This window comes from Aquarana catesbeiana, linkage group LG05, assembly GCF_042186555.1.
Source record: "Aquarana catesbeiana isolate 2022-GZ linkage group LG05, ASM4218655v1, whole genome shotgun sequence".
Taxonomy (NCBI): domain Eukaryota; kingdom Metazoa; phylum Chordata; class Amphibia; order Anura; family Ranidae; genus Aquarana; species Aquarana catesbeiana.
The window spans coordinates 575,032,051-575,045,917 of NC_133328.1; the positions used below are offsets into that span (position 1 = coordinate 575,032,051).

General features: G+C 42.3%; 1 protein-coding gene across 3 annotated transcripts in view; it reads right to left on the bottom strand.

Annotated features, from left to right (window-relative positions):
• The window catches only part of NIPAL2 (NIPA like domain containing 2), a 176,720-nt gene that overhangs the window by 51,932 nt on the left and 110,921 nt on the right, over positions 1–13,867 (bottom strand). For all 3 annotated transcript variants that reach the window (XM_073632028.1, XM_073632027.1, XM_073632029.1), the window contains exon 6: positions 2,202–2,298. In XM_073632028.1, the coding sequence (XP_073488129.1) occupies positions 2,202–2,298 (97 nt within the window). The remainder of the gene's footprint in view (positions 1–2,201; positions 2,299–13,867) is intronic.

Genomic DNA, 13,867 nt, shown 5'->3' on the forward strand with positions numbered 1-13,867 from the left:
ACCAACACAAAGTGGCACATAGTTGTGAAGTGGAAGGAAAATGATAAATGGTTTTCCACATTTTTTACAAATAAATATGTGAAAAGGTTGGCATGCATTTGTATTCAGCCCCCCTGAGTCAATACTTTGTAGAACCACCTTTCACTGCAATTACAGCTGCAAGTCTTTTGGGGGATGTCTCTACCAGCTTTGCACATATAGAGAGTGACATTTTCGCCCATTCTTCTTTGCAAAATAGCTCAAGCTCTGTCAGATTGGATGGAGAGCATCTGAACAGCAATTTTGAAGTCTTGCCACAGATTTTCAATTAGATTTAGGTCTGGACTTTGACTGGGCCATTCTAACACATGAATATGCTTTGATCTAAACCATTCCATTGTAGCTCTAGCTGTCTGTTTATTGTCCTGCTGGAAGGTGAACCTCCGCCCTAGTCTCAAGTCTTTTGCAGACTCTAACAGGTTTTCTTCTAAAATTGCCCTGTATTTGGCATCTTCCCATCATCTCTGACCAGCTTCTCCCCTGCTGAAGAAAAGCATCCCCACAACAGGATGCTGCCACCACCATGTTTCACGGTGGGGATGGCGTGTTCAGGGTGATGAGCAGTATTAGTTTTCCACCACACATAGCGTTTTGCTTTTAGGCCAAAAAGTTTCATATTGGTCTCATCTGACCAATGACTTTCTTGCCACTCTTCCATAAAGGCCAGATTTGTGAAGTGCATGACTACTAGTTGTCCTGTGGACAGATTCTCCCACCTGAGATGTGGACCTCTGCAGGTCCTCCAGAGTTACCATGGGCCTCTTGGCTGCTTCTCTGATTAATGCTCTACTTGCCCGGCCTGTCAGTTTAGGTGGAGATGGCCATGTCTTGGCCATGGTAGGTTTGCAGTTGTGCCATACTCTTTTCATTTTCGAATGATCGATTAAAAAGTGCTCCGAGAGATGTTTAAAGCTTGGGATATTTTTTTTTATAACCTAACCCTGCTTTAAACTTCTCCACAACTGTATCCCTGACCTGTCCAGTGTGTTCCTTGGCCTTCATGATGCTGTTGGTTTACTAAGATTCTCTAACAAACCTCTGAAGGCTTCACAAAACAGCTGTATTTATACTGAGATTAAATTACTCACAGGTGGACTCTATTTACTGATTAGGTGACTTCTGAAGGCAATTGGTTCCACTAGATTTTAGTTAGGGATATTAGAGTAAAGGGGGCTGAAATCAAATGCACGCCACACTTTTCACATATTTATTTGTAAAAAAATTGGAAAACCATTTGTCATTTTCCTTCCACTTGACAATTATGTGTCACTTTGTGTTGGTCTATCACATAAAATCCCAATAAAATACATTTACGTTTTTGGTTGTAACATGACAAAATGTGGAAAATTTCAAGGGGCATGAGTACTTTTTCAAGGCACTATATATATATATATATATATATATATATATATATATATATATATATATATATATATATATATATATACACACACACATACATATACACACACACACACACACACGCTGAATTGACCTCTACCCAGTGCTCTCCCTTGCAGACTCGTCTCTCTACTCTCCATTGTCATTAAACCCTCATCTTGTGAGCCCAGGACATGTCTTTATGGATGCATCATCAATCCTTCTTGGGGGTCACAGGAGAACTCTACAGAAACAGCACTCAAGCCATTACTTGAGTGATGTTTCTTCATAACCTAGAACCAGGCCACCATCAAGAGAAGCAAAGGACACGTGACATCATATGACAGAAGACCCCTCCTTGAAAAATGGTATGTATGCAGCAATTAAAATTAAAATTGTTGGGCATGTTAAAATTGGCCTTAAACTTCCTAGCATCTCTCAAAAACTGAAATACTAGTTTTCAGTGGATTGCCCCATTAAACTAAAATTGCCATAATCACGGAAGTGTACTAGAAGAGTGCAGAGCCTGTCTTTAGCCCATTGTTCCAAACCGATATACACTTCTAAATCAAACAATATGCAATATCTTCAGTATTGGGCAATCTTGCACTAGAGAGAAAACACATGTCCCTACATATCATCCAAATGGTTTCAAATGAATCACAAAAACAAACATAACAGCAGATGTCTTCCAATAAGATTTTGATTTAAACAAATGCTAATGAAAGGAGAGAAGAAAATGACACGCAGACCTAGATACCATCAGAAGACCCTGTACTTACCCAACAAAGCTACCAGAAGTAGCAAAACCACAATGTGATTCACTCCTTTCCTCTTGTACACGTAGAGCAAGATGCAGAACACAATCACTTCTAGGATCTGGAAAGAGAAGAACATTATTCAATCCTCTGATTTCACATTTTAGTGAGCTTGACAGCTACAGCTTTGGTGCCATGGTTGCACAGCGGGAATGGGGCAGTCGGTAGATCTCATGACTTTTTGTATTTACAAAAAAATAAAAGGAATCACAACTCACATTAAAATTGGACCAGTTTGTTCTAAACATAATGGATTAACCCAACTGATCTGTGCAGCACAGCCCGATTGGGCATAATAGAGTGGCAGTGGGCCCTACCTCTCTAAGCAGCAAACCACCTGCAAGGGAACATTCCCTGTGTGACATTTCAGGCCCGATAAAGAAGGACTAGGCCTCCTTTACTAGGTGAGCACCTTATAAAGATGTATACTACTTCATTATCAGGTGATCAGTGACATTACAAAGCATGGCAGCGTAGAGGAATATGTTAACTTTAATAATTGTGCCACCAGCTGAAAATATCTACCTCCTCACTCCCACCACTCTGTTTTAAAATTAGAAGGTTGGCCCTGCCCTCATGTGACAGTGCTTCAGTGCTTCAGTGGACAATAACCAAATATTGGTGCTGTGACACGGGAAAGAGTCACATACCCACGCTTACCTGAAAGTACAATGTATTTTTCTTAAAGTGGCAGAAAAGGCCAAGTCTAACTATTCTTAAAAATGCCCCCCCCCCCCCCCCCCCCCAGCAGTCTCGCTTAAAGATCTGTGTATTTATCTATTTTTTCCAGATCAGTCTAATCGACAACCCAGCACAGTCTCCCCTGCAGTAACTACTCACTGACACAGGGGAGCTGCAGGATCACATGACTGGACTGGAACAGATTAAAAATAGGTAGGTATACATCTCTTTTATATAGGTTAGGCAGGATAGGTTGGAGGGAAGGCAATTTTAGGAAAAGTTAGACTAGTTTTTTCTTCCACTTTAATTGCCAAATAAATAGCAGGCAGCTCAACTAAGCTTAGGTTTAGGTATGGCGATATTTACAAATGTTACGTTGTTCCAGCTTGGACTTATATTGGACTAGTTTCTGAGCTCCATGCAGAGCAGCACGTGACATATCTTTGAATGGCAGTTCCCCATGGGGGTTGAAGACTTCTTATATGTGTGTGTACCAAGTATGTCCCAGCGTTGGTTAATTTAGAAGCAGGGTACAAACAAATTGATTGTATGCATTTGTATCACTTTTGTATTTGTATGATTTTTCTTACACTTTAATGCTATGTGTATCTATATCTTTTTTTATAAAAAAACTTTAAACTGGGAGTAACACTTAATCAAATCTATTGGTCGATCAATCCATGGATACAGTATTTGAAGTCACATCAATCTACCCACTGAGTTTTCACCTCTAGTCATTTGTAATCTTGAGGTTGATGATATACATAAACCCAACTTTGTCAATTTTTTCCTAGTTTAGTGATTTCTTTCTGAACATAAATCATAGTTTAAAAAAAGGAGATATATGAGATAGTTAGTTTGTCATCATCCACACAAATCAGAGTTCAGTCTTTTGGTCTCCATGTCCCCAAACAAGTGTCATGTTGTTTTGCAGTGTACATCACATTTTTTTTACACAGTTTCTGAACTGCACTGAAGATCTGACACTTCACTAATGAACTCCCCTGATATTTACATGGCCATTTGCAGACCAAAGGCTTTGCTGTTCATCGATTCCACTAATCCCCAATCATCCCAAACTCTAATGAGCTCATAGAGCTCAGAGCTGGCCAACACTTCTATCCCATGCTATGGTATTTGGAAATACATTTTCAACATTTAATTATTATTGTTAAAGAACAACTCTGTTCTATATGAAAACTTTTCTATAGTTTATAATGGCACAGAAGAAGTTTAAATAGCCCAATTCTAATCATTATTATTTCCCTCTTGATCTCTGAAGTTGGGAAGGTTGCCAATATGCAAATTAGGTGCTCTTCTAAATCAAACATCCAGAATTGTCTGTGCTTCTGTCGGGATTTATAGAAGTCTGTGTGTCTGTTGCGAAGATCTACTCCCATTATTTGTCCAGGTGACAATGCAGAAAGTTAGAAGAAATCAGAAGGAGCAGAAATTATATTTTCAATGAAGACACCTGTGAGCTCATCACTGCTTCAGTTCTCTTTGGATAGATGATGACTTCGAAAAAAAAGGAGGGGAAATCTTTCAAGTGGAGAAGTAGACAGCAATAAAAATGTAACAGTTTTTAAACCTTCAATACTCTATTAAAAATCTAATAATATGGCTGGGGTTCAATGTCAAATTAATAATATGCCTAGACCACTTATAAAAGTAATAATTTACCTAATCTCTGATAGGTTATTCCTGCTTGTACCAGCACACTTTGCACAGCATTTAAAATCTTGAATGCAAAATCATAAACAGATATACAGCCCATATTAAGAACATCCACGTTAGCACACAATTACCAGCAAGATTCCTTTAGATTATCACTTTGTTCAACATTTTATTAATATTCTCAGCCCTGCATAAACCAAATTTCTCAGCCTGCCTGGCATATAACAGACTGGTAATAATCCATTCCACAAAATTTCCATGCAAAGGCCAGAACATTCAGACTCAGATCCTTAATCTAATGAATCTCTAATGGTGGGGTGCTATCCAAAACACAATTTTACATGGCATCCTGATTTTGGAGAAGGAAATGAACTCCAAACATATGTTTAAATTCATTCTGATGATCAAAGGCTAAGTTGAAAATGGATTACATTACATTTTGGTTCTAGTGCAGTGGGTAAAGTGAATCTATAGAACTTTGGATCTTTGCAAATTAAACATTGCTGGCAGGCAGTGGTGGCCTAGAGATTTTTTTTCGGGGGGGGGGGGGGCAAACAGTATGCCACCCCCCCCGGTCGGTTGATAGCACTTACCCCATCACCAGCAGCTTCCCCTGCTCGGCGTTTCCTCCCCCTCCTTGGTGACCAATCAGGAGTCTTCTCTTTTCGGCCAATCGGAAAATGGGTCTCAAATTGGCCGAATTGAGGATCAGTGTTTCAAGAGTGAATATTCATACGCTGTTGTAACACAGCTGGGTGGGATCACAGCGCATTCTCTGCAACCCAAGTCCACCCTATTTTGAAACCTATTAGAGCCTCTAGCTCTAATCAGGTGCTTAAAAAAAAAAATCCCGCCGCTGTAATTCATGTGCCCGGTGCCCTGAAAGGGGCCGGATGCATGAATAGGGGGTGGCCACGACAACCATGGATAGATTCATGCTATGCATGACTATCCATAGCATACAGGGGGTGGCGTAGAGAGAGGGGGTGGTGCCTGGGCGCCCCCAATGGACGGGCCCGCCCCTGCTGGCAGGCTTTTACTACAGAAGAGACTCTGTGGGGTTAATTGACTAAAGACAAAAAGGCCCCTTTCACATGGGCTGGATCTGTTTTTCTCAGCAGGGGATCTGTCCGCCGATTCCCTGCTAAACTGAGTGGAGTGGGCGGATGACACATCTGTGTCTACTCCACTTATGCAGAGCGAACATGGACACAGCCCACTCTGCTCTCTGGGCAGTTTTATGTAAACAAATTGGCTGTCCATTTACACCGGACTGCCCGCTGATCAGATGTGGCCAGATGGAAGGTAACGGTTCCCCTGCCGTTTGTTTTTGCTGGATCGTTTAGAGGTAGGCGGGTGTAAATATCTGCTGCTCCATAGAGGAAAATGGCAGGTCCAATCAGGTCTGCCTGAAAAATGGACAGGCGGACCCGATCAGACCATTTATATGAAAGGGGCCAAAGGCTGTTCAGTTTGCAAGGCAATTTTCCCATAGCTTAGTGAATGAGGTGAAGCCCTGCGGACTTCCACCATTCAATTGTGTGCATGCAGAAATTTCGTTTTTTTTTTTACTTGAATCAGATTGGGTATTCTTTGCAAAGTGAATTTTTCATCACATTTACTAAGGAAACAAAACACTCTTGAAAAGCGTCTTTGCCTTTAGTAAATCAACCCCTGTATGCATCTGAATTTTGCAAAAGCATTTGACACAGTTCCCCATAAACCTTTAGCGTTCAGAGTGGTGATAGATGGGGAATACTCAAAATGGTCAGGGGTGGGTAGTGGGGTCCCCCAGGGTTCTGTGCTGGGACCAATCCTATTTAATTTGTTCATAAACGACCTGGGGATGGGGTAAACAGTTCAATCTCTGTATTTGCAGACAATACTAAGCTAAGCAGGGCAATAACTTCTCTGCAGGATGTGGAAACCTTGCAAGTAGATCTGAACAAATTAATGGGGTGGGCAACTACATGGCAAATGAGGTTCAATGTAGAAAAATATAAAATAATGCATTTGGGTGGAAAAAATATGAATGCAATCTATACACTGGGGGGGAGAACCTCTGGGGGAATCTAGGATGGAAAAGGGCCTGGGGGTCCTAGTAGATGATAGGCTCAGCAATGGCATGCAATGCCAAGCTGCTGCTAACAAAGCAAACAGAATATTGGCATCCATTAAAAGAGGGATTAACTCCAGAGATAAAGCGATAATTCTCCCACTCCACAAGACTCTGGTCCGGCCGCACCTGGAGTATACCGTCCAGTTCTGGGCACCAGTCCTCAGGAAGGATGTACTGGAAATGGAGCGAGTACAAAGAAGGGCAACAAAGCTAATAAAGGGTCTGGAGGATAATAGTTATGAAGAAAGGTTGCAAGCACTGAACTTATTCTCTCTGGAGAAGAGACACTTGAGAGGGGATATGATTTCAATTTACAAATACCATACTGGTGACCCCACAATAGGAATAAAACTTTTTAGTGGAAGGGAGTTTAACAAGACATGTGGCCACTCATTAAAATTAGAAGAAAAGAGGTTTAACCTTAAACTGCTTAGAGGGTTCTTTACTGTAAGAGTGGCAAGGATGTGGAATTCTCTTCCACAGGCGGTGGTCTCAGCGGGGGGCATCAATAGTTTAAAAAAATTATTAGATAAGCACCTGAACGACCGCAACTTACAGGGATATACAATGTAATACTGACATATAATCACACACATAGGTTGGACTTGATGGACTTGTGTCTTTTTTCAACCTCACCTACTATGTAACTATGTATGTAATCTATGCAATAGAGATGTCTTACATGCTTCCAGCAATGCTTCTTCTGAGCCACACATACACAGTTGAGTGTGCAATCTCATTATGCCTTGGTGCCAGGATTAATTAACTCCGATGCACATGCACGGGGGCTACATCTTCCAAGGCCAGCCCATCAAGATGGCCAAAGATGCCAAACACAGAAGAAGTCCGGGCAAAGATGGAAGTGCCTGGAAGGGAGCTGCATCGCTGGGGGAGAGTTTGGTTCTACTTTAAACTATTCTGTTACAGTTGTCCAGTACTTGCAAGAGGTGGTTTCAACAACAGTTGAGCAGTGCATGGAATACAATAATGGTAATAAACGTCCTGGGAACCCCGCACTCTTGGATCTTAGGTTAGTAAAACCAGCATCCAGACCTAAAGTGTATGCAAGGCAAAAATGTTTCTTTTATTTTTAGCGGTTTTTGTCCCATCATGGACATTTTCCATCACTTCTTGGTTTGGAATGAGCTTACATTTCTTCAGAACCCGAAAGCCATCAATCATTCCTGGACCAATGAGCTTCAGGTGCTGTATTCCCCACCCCACTACAGACATTACAAAAGAGATGCTCATGACATGACTGACCCAATATGGCTATATTAGGTCAATGTAAAACTTGTCCATATTACTGAGCCAAAATCACAACAGGAAGTAAGATACTGTAAAGTCTCTCAATAGGAAGAAAAAAAAATCTCTTTTTAGACAGTTGCCACTAGAACAGATGTCCCCAATGCAGTGGCGGCCCATCCATAGGGGGCGCATGGGCGCGCCCCCCCCCCACCCCACAAGGCAATCACAAAAAAAATAAATTAAATAAAAAATTATTTTTAAAAAGGCTCCTTTAAAAAAAAAAGAGAGAAAAAAATGTTCTTTAAGTGCACTGTGTTTGGGCGCCGGACACAGTGCACTATGGGAAGTGCCACATCAATGCAATCACGAGATTGAAGACAAGGCGCTTCATTTGCAGGCTTTTGACCTGCTTTGCAGTGCAATCCAAAGCGCCGAGCAGCTTCTGCCCGTAGTATTACTACAGACGGGAGCTTTGTTCTTCTAGTTAAGAGGTTACTTCCGGTAACAGGGAAACCGGAAGTGACGTCGGCAGCTCAGTGGAACGCACGGCCCGAGTGGAGCTTCCTGTAAGGTAAGTGAGGCTGCATTTGATGGGGCACAGTGAGGCTGCATATGATGGGGCACAGTGAGGCTGCATATGATGGGGCACAGTGAGGCTGCATATTATGGGTCTGAGTGAGGCTGCATATGATGGGGCACAGTGAGGCTGCCTTTGATGGGTCACGGTGAGGCTGCATTTGATGGGCCACGGTGAGGCTGCATTTGATGGGGCATGGTGAGGCTGCATTTGATGGGGCACGGTGAGGCTGCATATGATGGGACACGGTAAGGCTGCATATGATGGGACACGGTGAGGCTGCATATGATGGGACACGGTGAGGCTGCATATAATGGGACACGGTGAGGCTGCATATGATGGGACACAGTGAGTCTTCATTTGATGGGGCACAGTGAGGCTGCATATGATGGGGCACAGTGAGGCTGCATATGATGGGCACAGTGCCTGCATAAGATGCTGCACAGTGGCTGCATAAGATGGGCACAGTGGCTGCATAAGATGGGCACAGTAGCTGTATTTGATGGGGCACAGTGGCGGCGTTTGATGGCACAGTGGTGGCGTTTGATGGCACAGTGGCAGCGTTTGATGGCACAGTGGCTGCGTTTGATGGGCACAGTGGCTGCGTTTGATGGGCACAGTGGCTGCATTTGATGGGCACAGTGGCTGCATTTGATGGGCACATTGGCTGCGTTTGATTGCACAGTGGCGGCAACAAATGGGCACAGTGGCTGTGTTTGATGGTACAGTGGCAGCAATTAATGGGCACAGTGGCTGCGTTTGATGGCACAGTGGCGGCAAATGATGGGCACAGTGGCGGCAATTGATGGGCACAGTGGCTACGTTTGATGGCACGGTGGTTGCAATCGATGGTACAGTGAGGCTGCAATTTATGGGTTTTTTTTCAGAATTTTTCAGTTTGTTTGTGCCCCCACCCCCCCCCCCAAAAAAATTTTGAGCACCAGCCACAACTTCCCCAATGAAAGATTACCTTCTTTTCCCTTGACTTCTCTAAAACCTCCTCCCTAGCGGGGACACAGACAGCACTAAAACACTAAAACTCTGACGACGGGTTTTAACACTTTCACAGTAACAAATGTAAAAAAAATTACTTCTATTTTAAGCATGTAGAAAAATTTGAGAATTTCTCAAAAAAGAAAAAAAAAAAAAAAAAAACGAGACATTTATTTATAAGACCTTGAATGAATATTAAAGTGATACTAAAGTCTCTTTTTTTTAGCTCTATGCAATGGTTTTGCACAGAGAAGCCAGGATCCTCCTCTTCTTGGTTCCCACGTTGGCACTCCTGGCACTCCTCCTGCTTGGTGCCCCCACAACAAAGCAGACATGCTCCTGACCTGCGGCTCTGTGTGTCCATTCACACACCGAGCCGCCACTCAGCCCTGTCCCCTCCGTCTTGATTAGCTCACTGGCTGCAATTCACAGCAGCGGGAGCCAATTGCTCCTGCTGCTGCAAAAAGCCAATCAGGAGTGCGAGTACCTGGAGAGAGGCAAGGCTCTCATGGACATGGGGGGCTGCTGCTTACAGAAGGTTTTTTTTTACCTTCATGCATAGAATGCATGAAGGTAAAAAACCTTGTGCCTTTACAACCACTTTAACATCTAGCAGCACTAGGGTCGCTGGTTCGAATCCCACCCGCGGCACTACCTGCCTGGAGTTCACATGTTCTCCCTGTGCCTGCGTGGGTTTCCTCTGGGTACTCCGGTTTCCTCCCACACTCTAAAGACATGCTGGTAGGTTTATTGGCTCCTGTCTAAATTGGCCCTAGTATGTGAATGTATGAATGTGACTTAGGGACCTTAGATTGTAAGCATCTTGAGGGTAGGGGCTGATGTGAATATATAATACATATGTAAAGTGCTGTGTAAATTGATGGCGCTATATAAGTACCTGTAATAAAAATAATAATGCCTGTCAATAAAACACATGACAGAGACACACATTAGCGCACATCAAAATATGCTCCACTATGTTATGACATCCATTAGAGAAGGAAATCAGTGGTAATTGACTTTATTACAAGTTTTCTCCAACATCCGTAATGCCTAGAAATCATATTTCACCTTTCTTCATGTTACAGCAGATTAAAGCTGAACTCCACTATAACCAAATCTTGTCTAAATACAAGAGGCATGTGTATTCTTATTGGAACCCCGGTGTGCTTTGTGTATTTCTTCCAGATCTGTGAATTAATGCAGTGTGAAATGTCGCCTCTTTGTAAAAGCTTCCTGTAATAAAGACCGGTCATTCCTCTCCTGCTTCTGCAAAGTGTCACATACATGATAGGAGACTGAAATGAAGAGGTTGGCCTTTCTTATGTCTCCAGCCCTGGCCCCATTGAAGGTGAAGGTACCGAGGGACTTGAGTGCCTGCAAATGTTAATGGTAGAACTTGCAGCAGGAGATGTGGTCCTAAGGAGACTGGCAAACCAATGGATCAGGAACAGTAGTAATGTTCAGAACTCCAGCTCAGGTTAAAGAGGCACTCTGCTTACACTGTTGGATCAGGACGTGCAGCTTGACAGAACTCTCAGCAGGAACACACAGGGGTGCAAAGAGCTGGTACAGCAGACAGCCAAACAGGCACTCGAATAGGACATGAAGCCAGGATCAGAGACAGAAGTGTGGTCGCAGGAATAGCCAGGGTCATCAACAGGTGGGCAGAGAGGTTCCAAATCATGAGGAAAGTCAGGAACAAACGAAAGGTCAGAAGCAGAATCCGAGGTCAGGTCAGGACAAAGCTGGGTCAGCAACAAGGGAATCATACAGGACACAGCTTAAGATCAGTCAGTATACAACATGGGCATTAGCATCCTTTAAATAGCCTGTCTGAGACCGACAGATATTGTGCGGGTGCGCATTCACAAATTCTTACATGCATGCATGCTCCTAGTAACCATTCTGTAGGAAATACCATGCGCATATCTGTGCACCAGATGTCTCACAGGGATTCCCTGACACAAAGTGACTGGTCTGGGCTCTGCCCCTTCCTCAAGTCTTCTGCAGGTAGCCTGTAATGGGTGGGGCCTGCTGGCCCCCTCCCACAGCTCTGCTCTCTGCACTGGCTATGTAGAGCACAGTGAAGATGCCACAGCTACTTTTACAAGGTGATATCTGAGTTTGTAAAGGCATTTGGTATTCACAATGTGGATTTATACATCCTTTGTGCCTATTAGGAAATATACTTCAAATTAAGTTTTAGATCCCAGAGTTCATCATAAAGATGCTTGCAGATCAGTACCTATGCATTGCAGCAGTTAGTTTTTCCCTCTGTATAAGCCAGCAAATCCTTATTTCAACTGCATACTAGCAGAAGGCAGACCTTTATAATAAAATAATAACAATATACTGCAAAACCACTGGCAGGAAACAAATAATGTTTTGCTTTATAGATTTGTTAATCAAAATGATGATAATAATTAACTCCTGAGCAAATTTTTTTTTTAATTGGTTTTCTATTTTTTACTTGTGGAAACACACAGAACAGATGGTTATGGAAGGTATGACATCATTTAATTAAGAATTAAATTAATTGTCACAGTAACAGTGAATTTATAAGGTGCACAGGGCTGAGCAATTCTTTAGATTCTCACTATCTACACCGGTAATTGGAAATCTCTGACATTCTCTGCTTCTCATGCCATCGGGGTGTTTTAGTCACAGTGTTTTTTCTTCCATAAATCTGTTTATGCACTGACATTTGAATGGATTAGATAGGATAAATCAGTGGTTGCTGTGTCTATGTTAGGATAAATCAATATGAACAATGTCACAAAGAGGACAGCACAGATTACCAATGTAATGGCAACGAGCCAAACTGTGCATTAATTGATGTCACTCTGCTGTCAGTGCATGGAATACTAATGAAATATGCTTAGAGATGCAAAATGCAGCGTTATTATTCTGGAAACACTAAAAAAATCTGTTTTGGGAAAATAATAAATGTCGTCAAGAATGAATATAAGAAAGCAGCAAAGTATAGCTGGGCGTAGACAACCTGCTGGCTGAATAAAAAAAAATAAAGACAGATTCCTCCATCCAGAAAGAAAGGGCCTGTGGCCAAACGCTGCACTAAAAATTGCTAACTGTACAAAGATTTAATGAAAAATCAAAAAATAAGCAGCCACACCAAAAGTTACAATACAAAACCCCAAATCATAAATAAGAATAATAATAGTGTAGCGCTAGATCTTAAATGCATGTGGTGAAAACAAAATGCACAGAAAACTAAGGCACTGCAGCCAATCCCCAGACGATGTCCGCTAGTGACGAAACACGTAGGGAGGAGCCTGCATCTCCGACGTCATCACGCTTCCCTCTTTGGAGGAGACACTCTAACAGAGATCTAACAGTGGTTCGCATGCAAAGGAAGCCTCTTGAAAAGCCACCGCTTGGATCCACTGACCTTGTTGTTATGCTCGCTTGTGACTGCCTTCACCCAGCTGCATTCTTGTAAGTGCAATTTTTGTTTGTGTTCAATAAATACATCTACATACTGCACTATGGGAGCTCTTTTTACTTTCTATTTTGAGTAATATTACCAACCACAGATGGAGCAGCCCTGGTGCCTTTGGTCCCCTCTGGCAATACTAAAGCTTCAGCTCTCATTTGTCCATATGGTTTTTGGGAGACCTAATTCCCTGGGCCTGGTGAGACCAACATATTGGTCTTTCTATCCGGTAAGAAGCCAACTTACTCACCTTGGGTGTTTTGTTTCTCACTGGATAAGGGATCTTTTCCTCTAATCACGGAAACATATTCCCAGTGACTGTTTTTTGTTTCTTTTTTTGCAAGTATATTGGGACTTATTTTTTCAATAATTTTTTAAATAAATAAATACTTATGATTTTGCACTCGTGATTAATTTTAATTATTGACACGTTTTGATGAAACTGGCGTTCATATGCGCATATCCATCATGTTATATCTTTTTTTTTATCAAGTGAATTTCACAGCACGGGTTATTTTCACATTTGCCTGTGGGGTATATTGTTTCATTTTCACATTACTGTTTTTTATCTATATCCTTCTGTGGGGTACATTGATATATTCACTGGTGTGTCATATGTGAATCATCATGTTTACTCGTTTCGTTCTACTCCACTAAGAGATTCCTCCATTCCACCTGCCCAACCAGGAAATTATATTCTGACAGTGGCTCCCACTGCTGTCAGAATACACTGATCAGCCGCTGATCAACAAAAGTTTTCCAGTGTGTCCGTTCCAACAGAAGTTGACCTAATTATTGAGGGCCTCACAGATCAAAATTTGGCTAGTCTCTTCTTAACCAGCTGAATATCAATATGTCTATGCCCAGCTTAAGTTCTC